This window comes from Platalea leucorodia (genome assembly GCF_965183815.1).
Source record: "Platalea leucorodia genome assembly, chromosome: 5".
In the NCBI taxonomy this organism is placed as follows: domain Eukaryota; kingdom Metazoa; phylum Chordata; class Aves; order Pelecaniformes; family Threskiornithidae; genus Platalea; species Platalea leucorodia.
The window spans coordinates 76356660-76376384 of NC_138827.1; the positions used below are offsets into that span (position 1 = coordinate 76356660).

Below are 19725 nucleotides of genomic sequence, written 5' to 3' on the forward strand. Positions count from 1 at the left end.
CCAATGCATTGTTTTCATTAAACCAAAAAGAATATATTGACACAAAGTAAGTTTCCTGATTTGCTGTTTTTCACTGTTTTAAAAATAATTAGCTTTAATTTATTTTTTTACCTCTTTTATGAACATTAAACTGTGATTACACCAATGCAAACATTGCCAAATAAACTTGAGTTCAGAATCAGATTTTTATATTATTGTTTTTCCTTATTGTTAAAACCTTTATGCCTTGTACCTAAAGTATCCCTTAATAATACGTGTAATATATGTAATTAGTATGCATGTTCTAGGATCATGCACTCTATGTATGACAGAAGAAAATTAAAATACTTGCATTCTTCTAGAAACTATTCAGAAAAGTATAGGCAGACACTAACTCTCAGGTAATTTTTACTTGCTCTTGTTTTACAAGTTGTGCCTGGTCCACCATCTTGCCCAGAGGTCAAAGACAAAACCAAATCATCTATAGCTCTTGCGTGGAAGCCTCCACAAAAGGATGGTGGTAGTCCTATAAAAGGATATATTGTTGAAATGCAAGATGAAGGTAGTACTGACTGGAAGAAGGTGAATGAAGGAGACAAACTCTTTCCTACTTGTGAATGTGTTATTCCCAACTTGAAAGAGCTCAGAAAATACCGATTTAGGGTGAAAGCTGTAAATGCTGCTGGAGAATCAGAACCAAGTCCTGCAACATCAGAAATACCTGTCCAAGATATTCTAGGTAAGTGTTCTCATAATTAACTTGGGTATTTATATCTAAATGCCACCTACTGCTGTGAATGTTCAAGCAGAATGCCAAGCAAGCCAAAGTCGAAACAGAACGAACAATTGTGCAAAAATGTAACAAAAGATTGACACACATTTTTGAAAGTGTCATGATGACCATTACCAGGGCAGGATCCATTAGAAAACTGATGAGCACCTACAGTCATACTAAGGAAATAATGTGTATTTTATGAAGAAATTACTTCCACAATTTTTTCTATTCATATACTTCCCAGCTTCCTTTTTGCACACCCAACGTTCCTCACATAAACATGCATTCTGAATGTTTGTGTGGTGTTTTAGCTCCATGCTGACAGAAACTTATTTTCAATAGCTCTTAAAATTTATATATTAAAATATTTTTGCAGAGGAACCAGAAATCTTCCTTGATATTGGAGCACAGGATTTCCTCTCTTGTCGTGCTGGCACAACAATTAAAATCCCAGCTGTTATCAAAGGTCGTCCAGTTCCAAAAACATTTTGGGAGTTTGAAGGAAAAGCAAAGACAACAGCAAAGGTTAGTAAAAGAAAAAGCTTTTTTCTACATGTGTTTCTAGACATTTAAGCCTATCCCCTTTTATATTTACATTATTTCCCTTTGTTTATAGGAGGGAGGTCATAATGTACCTGAAGAAGCTCAGGTAAAGCAAACAATTTTTGTAACTTTAGTATTATTGCATTTTTCAAACATAAATATTTAAAGTTGATCTATAATTTCTCTTTCTTTCTATAATACACAGGTAGAAGCAACTGACACACGTTCAGTGATTACCATCCCTGACTGCAACAGAAGTCATTCTGGACGATACAGTATTACAGCAAAGAACAAAGCAGGACAAAAAACTGTGCATATCAGAGTCAACGTGCTTGGTATGGCTTACACATATTGAAGTATTCAAATACTAGGTTTTAGTCTTATTTTTCTACACATTTATGTAAAATTGTTTCTGTTGTGCTTTTACCTTAACAGATGTCCCAGGTCCACCAAAAGACCTAAAAGTAAGTGATATCACAAGAGGTAGTTGTAAACTTTCATGGAAGATGCCAGACGATGATGGTGGAGATAGAATCAGAGGCTATGTTATAGAGAAAAGAACTATTGATGGGAAGGCCTGGACTAAAGTCAATGCAAACTGTGGAAGTACTTCCTTTGTTGTACCTGATCTCATATCTGGCCAAGAGTATTTCTTCCGGGTACGTGCAGAAAACCGTTTTGGTGTTGGCCCTCCTGCAGAAACCATCCAACGGACCACAGCCAGGGATCCAATCCGTAAGTGAAATCAAAGTCAAACAAATTCTTTAAAACTAGATAGTACTGTACAGTGAATTTATTCACATTTCTGTTTTGTTTGTGAAGATCCTCCTGATCCACCTATTAAACTAAAGATTGGCCTTGTAACCAAGAACACAGTGAGCTTGTCATGGAAACCACCAAAGAATGACGGTGGAGCTCCTGTTACACATTATAATGTTGAATGTCTCCGCTGGGATCGTACTGGAGAAGTGAAAGAGACTTGGAAGCAATGCAACAGACGTGACGTCGAGGAAACAAAGTTTACTGTTGAGGATCTCGTAGAAGGTGGAGAATACGAATTCAGAGTCAAAGCTGTAAATATAGCAGGTCCTAGCAGACCTTCAGCCACTGTTGGCCCACTTGTTGTCAAAGACCAGACATGTAAGTACTAACTGATACCAATAAATACAAATTCCATTTTAAAATTATGAAGTACTTTTGTGTGTTAATTTTTTCTACATTTCATTGTAGGCCCACCATCTATTGAACTCAAAGAATTTATGGAGGTTGAGGAAGGAACAGATGTTAACATTGTGGCCAAGATAAAGGGTGTACCCTTCCCCACATTAACATGGCTAAAAGCTTCTCCAAAGAAACCAGATGACAAAACGCCAGTGCTGTATGATCAACATGTCAACAAGATCGTTGGTGAAGATACTTGCACTTTATTGATTCAACAGTCTCGCAGAAGTGATACAGGCTTATATACTATAACAGCTGTAAATAATCTGGGAACTGCTTCAAAGGAGATGAGACTAAATGTTCTGGGTAGATATCAAGAACTCTTATGCATTGCATAAATTGATAACATTCATGTGATACTTTATTTTAATAGCATTTGAATTAATTCTTCTTTATAAAAATGTATCTTTTAGGTCGTCCTGGACCTCCAGTGGGACCTATTAAATTTGAATCCATTTTGGCTGATAAAATGACAATATCATGGCTTCCTCCATTAGATGATGGTGGTTCTAAGATTACAAACTATGTTATAGAGAAAAAAGAAGCAAATAGGAGGACTTGGGTACCCGTTACTAATGAACCTAAGGAATGCTTATTCACTGTTCCCAAGTTAATGGAAGGCCATGAATATGTGTTCCGCATTATGGCACAAAACAAATATGGTATTGGAGAACCTTTGGATAGTGAACCAGAAACAGCACGAAACCTTTTCAGTAAGTAGGAATATGCTTTCAAATTATGTCAGTTGTTTTCATACGCTAGTGTGTGTACAGCATCTGTTAAATACCACTACTACTTTTCTCTCTTCATGTAAGTAAATTTTCTAGAATAGCTTGAAGAGTTTTGGCATTAGTAGTTAGTTCTTAAAAGCACATGTAGTACTTAAAAATACTTTTCTCCCTCCTTGTTATACATTAAAATACAATCTAAAACTTCTTTAAGGTTTAAATATATGAATAAGGGTCTATCTTATAAGATTCAAGTCATTCTGTTCTATTTGACATTATTGACCTTATAGATCAGGAAGAGTCCATTTCCTGCCTTCTGTTTTGAAAAAGAAATTAGGCAGAATAGTTCTGATGTAGAAGGAATATTAGGCTGGCAAGAGAAAATCATTCTTAAAACATCGAAGGTTAGACTGGGCACTGAAATAAGGTACTGATCCAGGAAGGCGAGAAAAACTCTTTTTTGACAATTGTTATTTGAAGGAAAGATACTTCATGTTTCACAGAAGTATATGTACCTGAACAGGGATGGGAAGGAGAATGAGGGAAGGAGTCTCGTGCAGATAGGTAACTACCTAATGAAACTGTGACCATGTGAGTGCATAACTCTGTTTTGCACTCTGGCTATCTCCATCTTCCTTTAGCTTTTTTTTTTTTTTTACAAGCTATGTGTGAATTTTTTCCCCCAGCTGTTCCTGGACCTTGTGACAAGCCAACAGTTAGCAGTATAACACGTGACTCAATGACTGTAAACTGGGAAGAACCAGAACATGATGGCGGCTCTCCTATTACTGGTTACTGGTTGGAGCGCAAAGAGACTACCGGAAAGAGATGGACCAGGGTTAACCGTGATCCTATCAAACCTATGACACTGGGGGTTTCATACAAAGTTACAGGTCTTATTGAAGGCTCTGAATATCAGTTCCGTGTTTCAGCTATCAATGCAGCTGGTGTTGGTCCACCAAGCATGCCATCTGATCCAGCAATTGCTAGAGATCCTATTGGTAAATATTTTAGATTCCTATTTTTGAATTTGAAAATACTCAAATAAGAACATAGAATATATTGTTATGCTGTAATGGCACGATGATATTTTTCAGCCCCACCTGGTCCTCCTATTCCAAAAGTTACTGACTGGACAAAGTCTTCTGTAGACTTGGAGTGGACTCCACCACTAAAGGATGGAGGTTCTAGGGTCACTGGATACATTGTTGAGTATAAAGAAGAAGGAAAGGAAGAATGGGAACGGGTAGGTGGAAAACTCTTACAGAATCTGCATTTCTTTTCTCTGTGTGTCTATCAAAAGAAATCCCTGCAGAAAAAATATTTTTTACACATTTTCACTATGCAAGTTATTTTCTAAAAGTTCATATTTTTGCATCATAATTATCTTCATGTTTAAAATATAAGATCAAATGTAGAAATCAGTAGTTGCCCCTCCACACCATCAAGTTAACTTTGCAGTTTCCTAAACTTAGAATTTTTAAATTTCTGTTTAAAGTTCTGAGAAAATATGTAGGTAACTGGAGATAAAAGAACAGAAAACAAGATCAAGTTAGAACTGGCACAAAAGTAAGTCTTACTGGTGTCAGACTGTGCCAAATTATTTGCAACTACTATGTCCCTACATTTTCCTACTTTTTTCAATAATGCATTACTGAAAATTTAACTGATGCATACCTTCTCTTTTTTTCTATATCTCCATAAACATTTGGGTGCATTTTAAGTAATACCTAAATTTCCTGCAGTTTCCAGGTAAATGGCTTCATATTGGGGTTTAAAAAGAACAAAGAATTCCTTTTTTTTCTTTTTGCAAGTCTCATGTATATGAGTTTATTTGTCCAATAACACATGTAATTCTTCTGAGACCACAGACTATTGTAATTGCTGTAACATCCTTGTCTGTTAGAATTATCAAAAAGGTGAATCTTCAGAATGGCTTGTATGTTCGTGTCCTGTATTTCTTTACACAGATTCTGAAGAATTCTATGTGAGCTAGATCCATGTATGTTTAAGACTGTCTTGTGCCTGTAAATCTGAAACAACATCTGATTTAAGATTTGTTTCAAACATCACAAAGAGATTGATGATACCTTGATGTTAGCTGATGTTATAATATTTTTCCAGGTAAAAGATAAAGAAATTAGAGGAACCAAGTTCGTTGTGGCAGGATTAAAAGAAGGATGTTTTTACAAATTTAGAGTTAGAGCAGTGAATGCTGCTGGCATCGGAGAGCCTGGAGAAGTTACAGACATTATTGAAATGAAGGACAGAATTGGTATTTATCATTTATATTTACATTTTTAGTACCTCTGAGTCGAAGTGAGGAAGAAAAAATTCATTGATTTGTTTTGTTCACCTCCCACAGTGGCTCCTGATATTAATTTGGATGCAAGCGTCCGGGACAGAATTGTTGTTCATGCTGGAGGAGTAATTAGAATCATAGCATATGTCTCAGGAAAACCAGCTCCAACAGTGACTTGGAGCAGGGATGACCAAGCTTTACCAGAAGAAGCCAGAATTGAAGAAACAGCTATTAGTTCATCTTTGGTCATCAAGAATTGCAAAAGGAGCCATCAGGGTATATACACTCTTCTTGCTAAAAATGCCGGTGGTGAGCGGAAGAAGACTATTATTGTTGATGTGCTAGGTAAATAGCAACTTCAGTACTTGTGAACAAGTAAAATTCCACAACATTCAGCATGTATACTTAAATACTCCATTTCTTCTTTGCTTTCAGATGTACCAGGCCCAGTTGGAATGCCATTCCTTACTGAGAACCTAACCAATGACTCTTGTAAATTGACATGGTTTACTCCAGAAGATGATGGTGGTTCTCCTATTACCAACTATATAATTGAAAAACGTGAATCTGACCATAGAGCTTGGACTCCAGTAAGCTACACAGTTACAAGGCAGAATGCTACTGTTCAGGGACTCACTGAAGGGAAAGCCTACTTTTTCCGAATTGCAGCTGAGAATATAATTGGCATGGGTCCATTCACAGAGACAACAAAAGAGCTTGTCATTAGAGATCCAATAAGTAAGTATACTTTTGGGTTTAGATTACTGTCATGAAATGAATATGCAGAAGAATGCATTTACCATGTTTTTTTGTTTATTCACAGCTGTTCCTGACCGTCCAGAAGACCTGGAAGTAAAAGCAGTTACCAAGAACTCTGTTACATTAACTTGGAACCCTCCAAAATATAATGGAGGCTCGGATATCACCATGTACGTTCTAGAGAGCCGTCTCATTGGAAAAGAGAAATTCCATAAAGTTACAAAGGAGAAAATGCTTGATAGGAAATATACTGTAGAAGGCTTGAAAGAGGGTGACACCTATGAGTATCGTGTGAGTGCTTGCAATATTGTGGGGCAAGGCAAGCCATCATTTTGCACAAAACCGATCACATGCAAGGATGAAATTGGTATGTATCTTTTTCAGATTTCTTTTGAAAACAGCGATTACATTTACTGACTCCTTCCTTTTTCTTATTAATATTGCTGACATTTGTGAGCATTGTGTTTTTTAATATTGTCTTTCAGCTCCTCCATCACTTGACCTTGACTTTAGAGACAAGCTCATTGTTCGGGTTGGTGAAGCTTTCAGCCTGACTGGACGTTACTCAGGCAAGCCTGCACCAAAGGTTACTTGGCTAAAGGATGATATTGTTGTGAAAGAAGATGACCGTACAAAGATCAAGACAACTCCTACAACTCTTTGCTTGGGGATACTAAAATCTGTCCGTGAAGACTCAGGCAAATATTGTGTAACTGTAGAGAACAGCACAGGATCAAGAAAAGGATTTTGTCAAGTTAATGTTGTTGGTAGGTTTTACTGAGCAACGGTATTGTATGTTATTTTTAGTAGTGCTTAGAATTAATTGAATTATATAAAATGTAAATATAAAAATGTGTTCTTTATTACAGTAATTTGATTTACTGCATTCTCATTTATACTGAAATACTATTGATTAATTTTGAGTACATAGTTAAATCTGGCTTAGTTTATTCAGCATGAATAATGTAATGTCTCTACATGCATTTAAAGAATGTCAACAGTGTAGAAAATTTTCGTCATCAAATACCTTATAAGCATTAAGGAATTAAGTCCAGTGAGTCAAACATGTATTAAAGAGGAATAGTCTTGAGGTCTTGATTCCTTATTAAAATTGTAATGCCAAGTTTCTAATTTCATAAAATATTTACTGTATTGACACTGTTTAATCTATGTCATTATGTGAAGTTCATATAAAAGTGTGGGTATGCTTTATTTTTTCTTAAACAGATCGCCCATCACCTCCAGTAGGCCCAGTTATATTTGATGAAGTTCATAAAGATCATATGATAGTTTCCTGGAAACCTCCATTAGATGATGGAGGCAGTGAAATTACAAACTACATTATTGAGAAGAAGGATGCACACAGAGACATGTGGATGCCAGTTACATCTGCTACAGTTAAGACAACATGCAAAATTCCTAAGCTGCTTGAAGGAAGAGAATATCAAATTCGAATTTATGCTGAAAATCTTTACGGCATAAGTGATCCTCTCATCTCTGATGAGATGAAAGCCAAGGACCGTTTCCGTATGTTATTCATTTGCTATCTTACTTTGATACTTTAATCTTTACTCTGTTTGTAGTGCTCATAAACTCTTTTTTTTTTTTTTTTTTTTTTCCCGCCCAGGTGTTCCTGATGCACCTGAGCAACCAATCATTAAGGATGTTACCAAAGACTCTGCAGTAGTGGTTTGGAACAAACCATATGATGGAGGCAAGCCAATAACAAACTATATTGTAGAAAAGAAGGAAACAATGGCTACAAGATGGGTCAGAGTTACCAAAGACCCGATTTTCCCCGGTACTCAGTTCAAAGTACCTGACCTCCTTGAAGGCTGTCAATATGAATTCCGTGTTTCAGCAGAAAATGAAATTGGCATTGGTGATCCTAGTCCACCATCAAAGCCAATTTTTGCTAGAGATCCAATCGGTAAAGTATTAAATTTCATTTCTCATTGAAATTTTAATGCACTCTTCATTTCAGTTAGAAAATAATTCTAATAGTTTCCTTTTTTTCCCCATTTCTTTCTTTTTCTGCTTTTTTAACAGCAAAACCAAGTCCACCTGTTAATCCAGAAGCAATAGATAAAACTAAAAACTCAGTTGATTTATCTTGGCAACCGCCGCGCCATGATGGTAATGGCAAGATAATTGGCTACCTTGTTGAGTACCAGAAAGTTGGAGACGAAGAATGGAAAAAGGCCAATCTTACAGCAGATTCTTGTCCTGAAACAAAATACAAAGTCACTGGCCTTACTGAGGGTTTGACCTATAAGTTCAGGGTCAAGGCAGTCAATGCAGCAGGTGAATCTGAACCAGCCTATGTTCCTGATCCAGTAGAAGTAAAGGACAGACTTGGTGAGTTTAATAAAATCAGATAAGTTTACCTAAGAAGAGATTTTTTTTTTTTTTTTTCATTTTCTAAAAACATATAATTTTCATTCCAGAACCTCCTGAGCTGATACTTGATGCTAATATGGCCCGAGAACAGCATGTAAAAGCTGGAGATACCCTGAGACTTAGTGCTGTTATTAAAGGTGTTCCATTCCCAAAAGTTTCTTGGAAGAAAGAAGATCATGAGGTCTCACCCAAAGCTGATATTGAGGTCACAGGAGTTGGCAGTAAACTTGAAATTCGTAACACTGTCCATGAAGATGGTGGAGTTTACTCCCTGACAGTTGAAAATCCAGCTGGTTCAAAGACTGTTTCAGTAAAAGTTGTTGTCTTAGGTAATCTTTTTGACATTCCTTTTATACTGCATGTTTTTATTCTATAATTAGAGATTAAGAAATAAAGGAATGTCTGGAAAATATTAATAAACCTAGTTATAAGAAACACACAGTAGAAAAGGACTAAAAATTATATGAAATATATTAATTTCTCTTGAAATTTACTAAGTCTTGTAAAAAATGCTTTGTTATCAAATAAATAACAGATTCAATTTTTGTCAATATTAGATAAGCCTGGTCCACCCAGAAATCTGCAAGTCAGTGAAGTTAGAAGTGATTCTTGCTATCTCACTTGGATGGAACCAGAAGATGATGGTGGCTCTGTCATTACCAACTATGTGGTGGAAAGGAAAGATGTAGCTTCTGCACAGTGGGTAGCCATCTCGTCATCCTCCAAGAAACGCAGTCACATGGCTAAATATCTGATAGAAGGCACTCAGTATCTCTTCCGAGTTGCAGCTGAGAATCAGTTCGGCAGAGGTCCATATGTGGAAACACTCAAGCCTATTAAAGCTATAGATCCACTGCGTAAGTGTTTTTCAGTTTTATGATTTGTTTTGTTCATATTGTTCTTGGTAATTTTTGAGATTGTCTTGTTGGTACTAATGTGAACATGGTACACTGCTACCATAGATTGGCCATCCTAGTAACCATTTTGGTTTTGTATTTTACAAGATCCTCCTGGGCCACCAAAGAATCTGCATCACGTAGATGTTGACAAGACTGAAGTTTCCCTTGTTTGGAATCGACCAGATCGTGATGGTGGTGCTGAGATAACTGGATATTTGGTGGAATATCAAGAAGATGGTGCAGATGAGTGGACAAAGTTCCAGACAGTCCCTATGCTAGACTGTGTTGTTACAGGCCTACAAAAAGGAAAAATATACAAGTTCCGTGTGAAGGCTCAGAATATTGTTGGTCTTAGCCTTCCAGATACAACTATACCAATAGAATGTCAGGAAAAACTAGGTAATTTTTAGTTTTTCATGTTGTTTCACTGATTTTTTTCTCTCTTTCTTTAAGCATTTCCCCTGAAAAGGTAATTTCTGTTTTTCTCTCATTTCAGTACCTCCATCCGTGGAACTAGATGTGAAGCTAATTGAAGGTCTTGTTGTTAAAGCTGGCACCACAGTGAGACTTCCAGCGATTATGAGAGGTGTTCCAGTTCCCACTGCAAAATGGGCTACTGATGGCACTGAAATTAAAACCGATGGCAGACACAAGATTGAGACTGACGATTATTCCACTGTACTTACCATCAAAGACTGTATAAGAAAAGACACAGGAGAATATCTACTCACAGTATCTAATGCAGCTGGCAGCAAAACTGTTGCTCTTCATCTTACAGTTTTGGATGTTCCTGGCCCACCAACTGGTCCTATTAATATTCTTGAAGTAACACCAGAACATATGGTTATTTCTTGGCGCCCTCCTAGAGATGATGGTGGGAGTCCTATAATAAATTATATTGTTGAGAAGCGTCAATCAAAGAAAGAAACTTGGGGAGTGGTTAGCTCTGGAACAAGTCACACAAAAATTAAGATTCCACGACTGCAGAAAGGCTGTGAATATATTTTCCGTGTTCGGGCAGAAAATAAGATAGGCATTGGTGCACCCCTTGATTCAGAACCAACAGTCGCTAAACATATGTTTGATCCACCATCCCCACCTGGTAAACCAACTGTTTATGATATTACAGAAAATGCTGCAACAGTGTCTTGGACCCTACCAAAATCTGATGGTGGAACTCCAATAACTGGTTATATACTTGAACGTCGGGAAGCATCTGGCAAATGGGTGCGTGTCAATAAGACACCAATACTTGATATGAAATACAGAGTCACTGGTCTTTTTGAAGGCAACACATATGAATTCAGAGTTTTTGCAGAAAATATGGTGGGCTTAAGCAAACCATCTCCAAGCTCTGATCCAATAAAAGCGTCACGTCCTATCACTCCTCCTGGACCACCTATAAATCCAAAATTAAAAGACAAAACCAAAGAAACAGCTGATCTTGTGTGGACAAAGCCCCTCAAAGATGGTGGCAGCCCGATTCTGGGATACATTGTGGAATGTCAGAAAACTGGAACCACACAGTGGAATAGGATTAATAAGGATGAACTCATTAGACAGTGTGCTTTCAGAGTACCTGGGTTAATAGAAGGAAATGAGTATAAATTCCGCATAAAAGCTGTCAACATTGTGGGAGAAGGAGAACCAAGAGAACTGGCAGAAACTGTACTTGCAAAGGATATTCTTTCTCCTCCAGAAGTAAGCCTAGATGTGACCTGTCGAGACTTAATTACTGTCCGAGTAGGCCAAACAATCCGTATAACTGGTAAAGTAAAAGGCAGGCCAGATCCTGACATAACATGGTCTAAAGATGGCAAGGTACTAGTCCAAGAAAAGCGTGTTGAAATAGTCCATGATCTACCTAATGTTGAACTGCAAGTGAAAGAAGCCAAAAGATCTGATCATGGCAAATATATAATAGCAGCTAAGAACAGCTGTGGACATGCTCAAGCTTTTGCTGTTGTTAATGTACTTGACAGACCTGGACCATGTCAGAACCTGAAAATAAGCTATGTCACAAAAGATTCTTGTATGATCGCTTGGGAGAGTCCAGTGGATAACGGTGGCTCTGAAATTACAAATTACATAGTAGAGTACCGTCAACCAAACCAGAGGGGATGGTCAATTGTCTCCTCTGATATCACTAAACGATTAGTAAAGGCAAATCTTATAGAGAACCGTGAATACTTCTTCAGAGTTTGTGCAGAAAACAAAATAGGTCCAGGTCCTTGCATTGAGACCAAGACTCCCATCCTTGCCATCAATCCTATTGACAAGCCTGGAGAGCCAGAAAATCTTCATATCGCGGAGAAAGGAAAGACATTTGTATATCTGAAATGGAGAAGGCCAGATTATGATGGTGGAAGTCCCAATTTAAGTTATCATGTTGAGAGAAAACTGAAAGATTCAGATGAATGGGAAAGGGTTCACAAAGGCAGCATTAAGGAAACACACTACATGGTAGATAAATGTGTTGAAAATAAGATTTACCAGTTCCGAGTTCAAACCAAGAATGAGGCAGGTGAAAGTGACTGGGTAAGAACAGCTGAAGTTGTTGTGAAGGAAGATCTGCAGAAACCAGTGCTAGACTTGAAGTTAAGTGGGGTGCTAACTGTGAAAGCAGGTGACACAATTAGAATTGAGGCTGGAGTCAGAGGAAAACCACAGCCTGAAGTTGTATGGACAAAAGACAAAGATGCCACAGATCTAACCAGATCTCCAAGAGTCAGTATTGAAACAACTTCTGACACATCTAAGTTTGTTCTCACACAATCAAGGCGTAGTGATGGTGGGAAATACGTGATTACTGCAACTAACACAGCTGGTAGTTTCGTAGCATACGCTACTGTTATTGTCTTGGATAAACCAGGTCCTGTAAGAAACTTGAAAGTCACTGACATTTCAAGTGACAGATGTACTGTTACTTGGGACCCTCCAGAAGATGATGGTGGTTGTGAAATACAGAATTACATCCTGGAAAAATGTGAAAGCAAGCGTATGGTTTGGTCTACATACTCTTCCTCTGTCCTAACAAACTATGCAAATGTGACACGCCTCATTGAAGGTAATGAATATATATTCAGAGTTCGTGCAGAGAATAAAATGGGCACTGGTCCACCAACAGAAACACACCCAATTATTGCAAAAACAAAATATGACAGACCTGGACGCCCTGACCCTCCAGATGTCACAAGAGTTAGCAAAGAAGAGATGACTGTAGTTTGGAATCCACCAGAATATGATGGTGGCAAATCAATTACAGGATACATTTTAGAGAAGAAAGAGAAACGATCACTAAGATGGGTTCCTGTTACTAAGACTGCAATCCCAGAGAGACGCAAGAAGGTTACTAATCTCATCCCTGGTCATGAATACCAGTTCCGTGTCAGTGCCGAAAATGAAGTCGGACTTGGAGAACCAAGCTTGCCATCAAGACCTGTAGTAGCAAAAGACCCAATAGGTATCATACCACTGTATTCTACTGTATTTTGTTTTAATATTAACATAACAGACTGCTAAATTGCACAACTGTGTTCTTATCTGTAATTTTTATTGTCTTTCAGAACCACCTGGTCCTCCCACAAACTTGAGAGTGGTTGATAGCACAAAGAGTTCCATAACCCTTGGCTGGGGAAAACCAGTGTATGATGGGGGTGCTCCAATTATTGGATATGTTGTGGAAATTAGACCAAAAGTTGAGGGTGCTGATCCTGAAGCAGGATGGAAACGATGCAATGTTGCTGCCCAAGTTATTCATACAGAATTTACAGCCACCAGCCTGGATGAGAATCAATTATATGAGTTCAGAGTTTCTGCCCAAAACCAGGTTGGCCTTGGCCGACCAGCTGAACTGAAAGAAGCTGTGTCTCCCAAAGAAATACTTGGTGATTTTTCCCATCCTTTTTATGAGTATTTACATAGAATCTTTATTTGCTCTGGTTTTATTTTATTTCATGTGCTAAACTTGGCATTTTATTTCTTTAATTTTGCCTTTCAGAACCTCCGGAGATTGAGTTGGACGCAAGCATGAGAAAGTTAGTCACAGTCAGGGCAGGATGCCCTATTAGACTTTTTGCCATTGTTAGGGGTCGCCCAGCACCAAAAGTCACCTGGAGGAGAATGGGTGTTGATAATGTTATCAGAAAAGGACAAGTTGATCTGGTTGACACTATGGCCTTCTGTGTCATCCCCGATTCAACACGTGATGACTCAGGCAAATATTCCCTGACACTTGTTAATGTAGCTGGAGAAAAGGCTGTATTTGTGAACGTCAGAGTTCTGGGTAAGTAATGAGAGAAATACCTCTAGACAATTTTTTAACTATATTGAATGTTCATTGCAGGAATTTTTATGACCCCCAGGTGCTACAGTTTTTGAGCACAACTGTATCAGCTAACACTAACTCCCCCTGTATAGGAAGCTGTTAGCCCCCTTTAATTTTAACTTACTAAAGAAGAAAAGACTAACATAAATTGAAATTTATTTATAGATACTCCTGGACCTGTGTCAGACTTCAAGGTTTCAGACGTCACCAAGATGTCATGCCATCTTTCATGGGCACCTCCAGAGAATGATGGTGGTAGCCCAGTGACTCATTACATCCTGCAGAAACGTGAGGCTGACAGGAAGACCTGGGGAACAGTCACTGCAGAACTAAAGAAAACTAGTTTCCAAATAGCTAACCTTGTGCCTGGAACTGAATATTTCTTTAGAGTAACAGCAGTAAATGAATATGGGTCAGGTGTTCCGAGTGACATACCAAAACCAGTTCTAGCAACAGATCCCCTAAGTAAGTATGCCTTTATACACACTTTATGGTTTTTCTCTAATTCTAATAAGATTTTGCATTTTTGGAAAGTTGGTATTTCTAAATTGGACAATGCTACCAGCGACTCAATGATAAACATAAATATTTCTGTGTCAGTTTCTTTCAAATATTACAATCTAAGAATATAGTACCTTTGCAACTATTAAGAATTTTGCTTTTTTCCATATTGTCCTTATTGAGTTAGCATAGATACCATCCAATAATTCAACAAGTATTCAATAGTCAGAAAATCTTGGAAATTCAATGTTTAATGTATTTCTTTCTTTTTTTTTTTTTTTTTTCCCCTGAAAGGTGAACCTGATCCACCAAGAAAACTTGAAGTTACTGAAATTACAAAGAACAGTGCTACTTTAGGCTGGCTGCCACCACTGCGTGATGGAGGCTCTAAAGTTGATGGGTATATTGTTAGCTACAAAGAAGATGAGCAACCAGCGGATCGCTGGACAGAATATTCAGTTGTTAAAGATCTCTCCATTGTTGTAGCTGGTCTGAAAGAGGGAAAGAAGTACAAGTTTAGAGTGGCAGCTAGAAATGCTGTAGGAGTAAGCTTGCCAAGAGAAACTGAAGGAGTATTTGAAATTAAAGAACAACTCAGTAAGTAACAATTTAAATACTACCTATGTTGCAATATTCTGCTTTAATAATGAAATGAGCAAGAATTCTAGTTATTTGAGTGAGTCCCAGAAAGACATATGCTTTATGAAGCCGTCTGGAGCATTATGGTTAACTGTATTGAATATTTTGACAGGTCAGAAAGGATGACAGTTGACCACTAATTCAGAATTATTAAAGAGTTTTGCAGGTATGGTTTCAGTTGGAACCAGAAGAGAGGAACTAAGGAGAAATAACAAATATCTTCAATGAACTTAAAATGAAAGAGTCAGAGTGGTAGTCTGAGAGATAAATGGGGCCAAAAGTAGGAACTGTTTTAAGATAGAAGAAAACAAGTTGCTTATATTGTAGAATTGGTTGAGAATGTAAAGTGAAAGGTAGGGAGGACAGGTTGGCCTAATTATGGTGGTAGGGTCCCTGAGGCACAGGAAGACACAGAGGTAAGGGGCAGATGAGAAGAACCTTCTTCGTTTGTGACATGGAAAGAGGAAGAGAGAGGTACAGGAGCAAAATAGAATGAAAACTAGCCAATGGCAGGAAGAAAAGTAAACCAAACATACTTCCAGGTTTCTTCTGGAAGAAATCAGAAAGATTTTGTGCAAAAGAACAAGTAGGAGAAGGGGCTCTACTTGAAGAATAATTCAAGGGTATAAAAAGATTGACTGTGAAAACAGGTTTAGTTCAGCGAGAACTTCAGTCTTTCTTTTCTGCTCCTTCATCTTTGTCTTGTAGAAAGTCAGCAATAAGTGAGCAACAACAAGTTCCAGATACAAAGAGGAATTATGTGTCATGCATTAATAGTGCACAAGTCTCTACATAAACATGTGAGAAGGCAATCCAAACTCAAAAATATTCTCTTATAAACTGTACAAGACTGTAAAAGTAAGACTGGAATAGGTATTGCCCACTGCAGAATTTCTAGTTGTCCATAAGAGGAACCTAAATTAAAAATTATCAACTCATTCCTATGGGTGATTCCACTTGAGAAAGAAGCAGAGAACTTTCACATGCAAGCATAAGAACAAGTACATTAATATGTCACAGAAGTTGAATTTATATGTCTGTATGTGATTTTTTTTTTCAGTCCCACCTAAGATCCTGATGCCTGATCATGTTCATATTAAAGCTGGAAAGAAACTGAGAATTGAAGCTCATGTATATGGGAAGCCTCAGCCAGTCTGTAAATGGTTGAAAGGAGATCAAGATGTACTTACATCCAGTCGCCTTGCTGTGCATAAAGCAGAAAAGTCTTCTGTTCTTATCATTAAGGATGTGACTAGAAAAGATTCTGATTTTTACACTCTTACTGCAGAAAATAGCTCTGGTACTGATAGTCAGAAAATCAGAGTGATAGTCATGGGTATGTTCCATTTGATTACTTTTAAACCCAGATTTATACAAAACTAGTTTTGATATATTCCAGTGGTTGCCATTTTCTTTCATCCCTTTTTTCTTAATATACTTTTTTGTGCAGATAAACCAGGTCCACCACAGCCTCCATTTGATATTTCTGAAATAGATGCTGATGCTTGCACTCTTGCATGGCATATACCTCTTGAAGATGGTGGCAGTAACATTACAAACTATGTAGTTGAGAAATGTGATGTAAGCCGAGGAGACTGGGTAACAGCTTTAGCTTCTGTCACAAAGACAAGCTGCAGAATTGGAAAACTGATTCCTGGAGAAGAGTATATGTTCCGCGTTCGTGCTGAAAATCGTTTTGGGATTTCTGAGCCACTTACTTCTGGCAAGATGATTGCAAGGTTCCCATTTGGTATGTCAGTTTTTGATAGTAGCGTTTCTCTTTTTAGTCCTCCTAGTAAGAAAGCGTATGATTGATATCCATCTTTGTATTTCTTTCTAGATGTTCCTAGTGAACCAAAGAATGCACGTGTTACCAAGGTCAATAAGGACTGCATTTTTGTTGCCTGGGATAAACCAGATAGTGATGGAGGCAGTCCAATCACTGGTTATCTCATTGAGCGCAAAGAAAGGAACAGCTTACTGTGGGTGAAAGCTAACGACACAGCTGTGCGCTCCACAGAATACCCTTGTGTGGGGCTCATCGAAGGTCTTGAGTATACGTTCAGAATTTATGCATTGAACAGAGCTGGAGCAAGTAAACCTAGTAAACCAACTGAGTTTGTCACAGCAAGAGCACCAGTTGGTAAGTGAAACATACCAATAATTTGCAACATACTGCTGGTTTTATGGTCATTTTCAATGTATCTGCAACTCTTTATGATCTTCAGTGTGCCCTTATGTTTATATTTTCATGTTTACTGTGACTGCACTGTGAGTGCATTGTGTGGGTATGCTGTAAATAGGATCCACCACCATTAGAGCCTTTTTTTTAATGTTAGCTTTTTTGACAAAACAGACTATAACATGATCTTATTTGCCTTAGATCCCCCTGGAAAACCTGAAGTTATTGATGTCACTAAGAGTACTGTATCACTGGTATGGACAAGGCCAAAGCATGATGGTGGTAGCAAACTTATTGGCTACTTTGTTGAAGCTTGCAAATTACCTGGTGATAAGTGGGTTCGGTGCAATACAACTCCACATCAAATACCCCTAGAAGAGTACACTGCTACTGATTTGGAAGAAAATGCTCAGTATCAATTTAGAGCAATTGCCAAGACAGCAGTTAACATTAGCCGACCTTCAGAACCTTCTGATCCAGTGACCATTCATCCAGAAAATGGTAAGAAATGTAAAAGCATTTGACAACTCTGATAAGAACCTGTGCATATTGAACTAACACTCATGTGAAGAATGAGATGTTTATCTCTTACTAGACTGATTAACTCTTGGGCTCTTCCCTTTCAGTTCCCCCCAGAATAGAGTTGGATCTGTCTATGCAATCACAGCTTACAGTAAAAGCTGGAACTAATGTGCGTCTGGAGGCAAATGTATATGGCAAGCCAATGCCAACAATCACCTGGAAGAAAGAAGGAGAAGTCTTAAAGCCATCTGAAGGTGTTAAGATCACCACTAAGAGAAATCTTGCTACAGTTGAGTTATTCAGTGTCAACAGAAAGCAAACAGGCGACTATACTATTACTGCTGAAAATGCAAGTGGATCAAAGTCAGCAACCATTAAGCTTAAAGTACTTGGTAAGCTAAAGACTGTTAATAAATACATTTGTAGTTCAATGATATAACAAGAGATAGAGCTATAACAATGTGATGTTAATTCTTCTAGATAAGCCTGGTCCACCGGCCTCCGTTAAAATCAAGCATATGTATGCAGATCATGCAATGCTTTCTTGGGAACCTCCTCTGGAAGACGGAGGTTCAGAAATTACTAACTACATTGTGGACAAGCGTGAAACAAGCAGACCAAACTGGGCCCAAGTCAGTGCCAATGTACCCATTACAAGCTGCACAGTGGAGAAACTAATAGAAGGACATGAGTATCAGTTCCGCATATGTGCTGAAAACAAATATGGTGTTGGAGACCCTATCTTGACTGAACCAGCAGTTGCTAAGAATCCATATGGTAAGTGCTTTGTGGGATAGCTTCATTAGTCACTGTTTTTTTGTGTACACTTATAAATGTGAACATAACTTTCAAATAAATCTTCACAGATGTACCCGGACCTTGTGATCCACCGATAATTAGCAATGTAACGAAAGACTTTATGACTGTTAGCTGGAAGCCACCAGCTAGTGATGGTGGATCCCCAATAACTGGTTATATACTTGAGAAGCGTGAAACTAAAGCTCTTAACTGGACAAAGGTAAACAGAAAACCTGTAATTGAAAGAACTGTTAAGGCTACTGGACTGCAAGAAGGAACAGAATATGAGTTCCGGGTGATAGCATTGAATAAGGCTGGACCTGGCAAGCCTAGCGCACCGTCTAAAGCAGTGTACGCTCGTGATCCTCAATGTAAGCAAAAAGTCTCAGGTATCTTCTGTGGTTATTTCCAAATACTTTTGTACAACATGTGGTACAATAACTTTATGTTATTTTAATTCTCAGATCCTCCCGGCCCACCTGCTTTCCCGAAAGTGGTTGATACTACTCGTAATTCGATAAGCCTGTCATGGAGCAAACCAGCATATGATGGAGGAAGCCCTATTATTGGTTATCTAGTGGAAGCAAAAAGAGCTGACACAGACAACTGGGTCAGATGCAATCTACCCAAGAACTTACAGGCTACGCGATTTGTGGTAACAGGGCTGATAGAAGATACAGAGTACCAGTTCCGTGTTTATGCTGTCAATAAGATTGGATACAGTGATCCAAGTGATGTTCCTGATAAACACACTGCCAAAGACATTTTAAGTACGTTCACTGAAAACAAATTAGCTTGTTGACTTTTGCTTTAATTCATGGGATGGGTTCCAAAGATGGGGTTTGTCACAGATTACAGAAGCAGATAAATTTGGAATATGTAATTTCTCAAAAAATGTAGGTGAAACGTGGCTAATTTGGAAGAGAATAGGGCAGTTAGGAACTGAGTAGAATCTGACTGGTGTCTGCTTTTTTCGTTTGCATGCCAGATACTCTTCTGCCTCCTATTTTGGGTCTTCAAGAATTTTTTCTTTTTCTAATCCTAAAATTAGACTTTTCAGATCTCTCTTCTGTTCTTAAAACTTTCAGTCTTCTTCATGTCTTCTAAATAATTTGAAGCCAAGATTACTATTCTAAGCATCTGTGTGGCA

At 38.0% G+C, this 19725-nt stretch overlaps 1 protein-coding gene across 1 annotated transcript in view; it reads left to right on the top strand.

Annotated features, from left to right (window-relative positions):
* TTN (titin) overlaps positions 1–19725 on the top strand; it is a 241644-nt gene that overhangs the window by 171845 nt on the left and 50074 nt on the right. The window contains exons 226-259 of the mRNA XM_082311459.1: positions 410–718; positions 1131–1279; positions 1371–1403; positions 1503–1632; positions 1733–2032; positions 2120–2437; positions 2528–2824; positions 2932–3231; positions 3933–4247; positions 4344–4492; positions 5371–5521; positions 5612–5893; positions 5984–6286; positions 6372–6674; positions 6793–7074; positions 7535–7834; positions 7935–8237; positions 8357–8665; positions 8755–9036; positions 9265–9564; positions 9712–10005; positions 10103–13069; positions 13173–13493; positions 13607–13891; positions 14099–14398; positions 14729–15031; positions 16134–16409; positions 16524–16823; positions 16914–17216; positions 17457–17756; positions 17882–18169; positions 18258–18554; positions 18644–18946; positions 19040–19345. Coding sequence (XP_082167585.1) covers positions 410–718; positions 1131–1279; positions 1371–1403; positions 1503–1632; positions 1733–2032; positions 2120–2437; positions 2528–2824; positions 2932–3231; positions 3933–4247; positions 4344–4492; positions 5371–5521; positions 5612–5893; positions 5984–6286; positions 6372–6674; positions 6793–7074; positions 7535–7834; positions 7935–8237; positions 8357–8665; positions 8755–9036; positions 9265–9564; positions 9712–10005; positions 10103–13069; positions 13173–13493; positions 13607–13891; positions 14099–14398; positions 14729–15031; positions 16134–16409; positions 16524–16823; positions 16914–17216; positions 17457–17756; positions 17882–18169; positions 18258–18554; positions 18644–18946; positions 19040–19345 — 11958 coding nt within the window. The remainder of the gene's footprint in view (positions 1–409; positions 719–1130; positions 1280–1370; positions 1404–1502; positions 1633–1732; positions 2033–2119; positions 2438–2527; positions 2825–2931; positions 3232–3932; positions 4248–4343; positions 4493–5370; positions 5522–5611; positions 5894–5983; positions 6287–6371; positions 6675–6792; positions 7075–7534; positions 7835–7934; positions 8238–8356; positions 8666–8754; positions 9037–9264; positions 9565–9711; positions 10006–10102; positions 13070–13172; positions 13494–13606; positions 13892–14098; positions 14399–14728; positions 15032–16133; positions 16410–16523; positions 16824–16913; positions 17217–17456; positions 17757–17881; positions 18170–18257; positions 18555–18643; positions 18947–19039; positions 19346–19725) is intronic.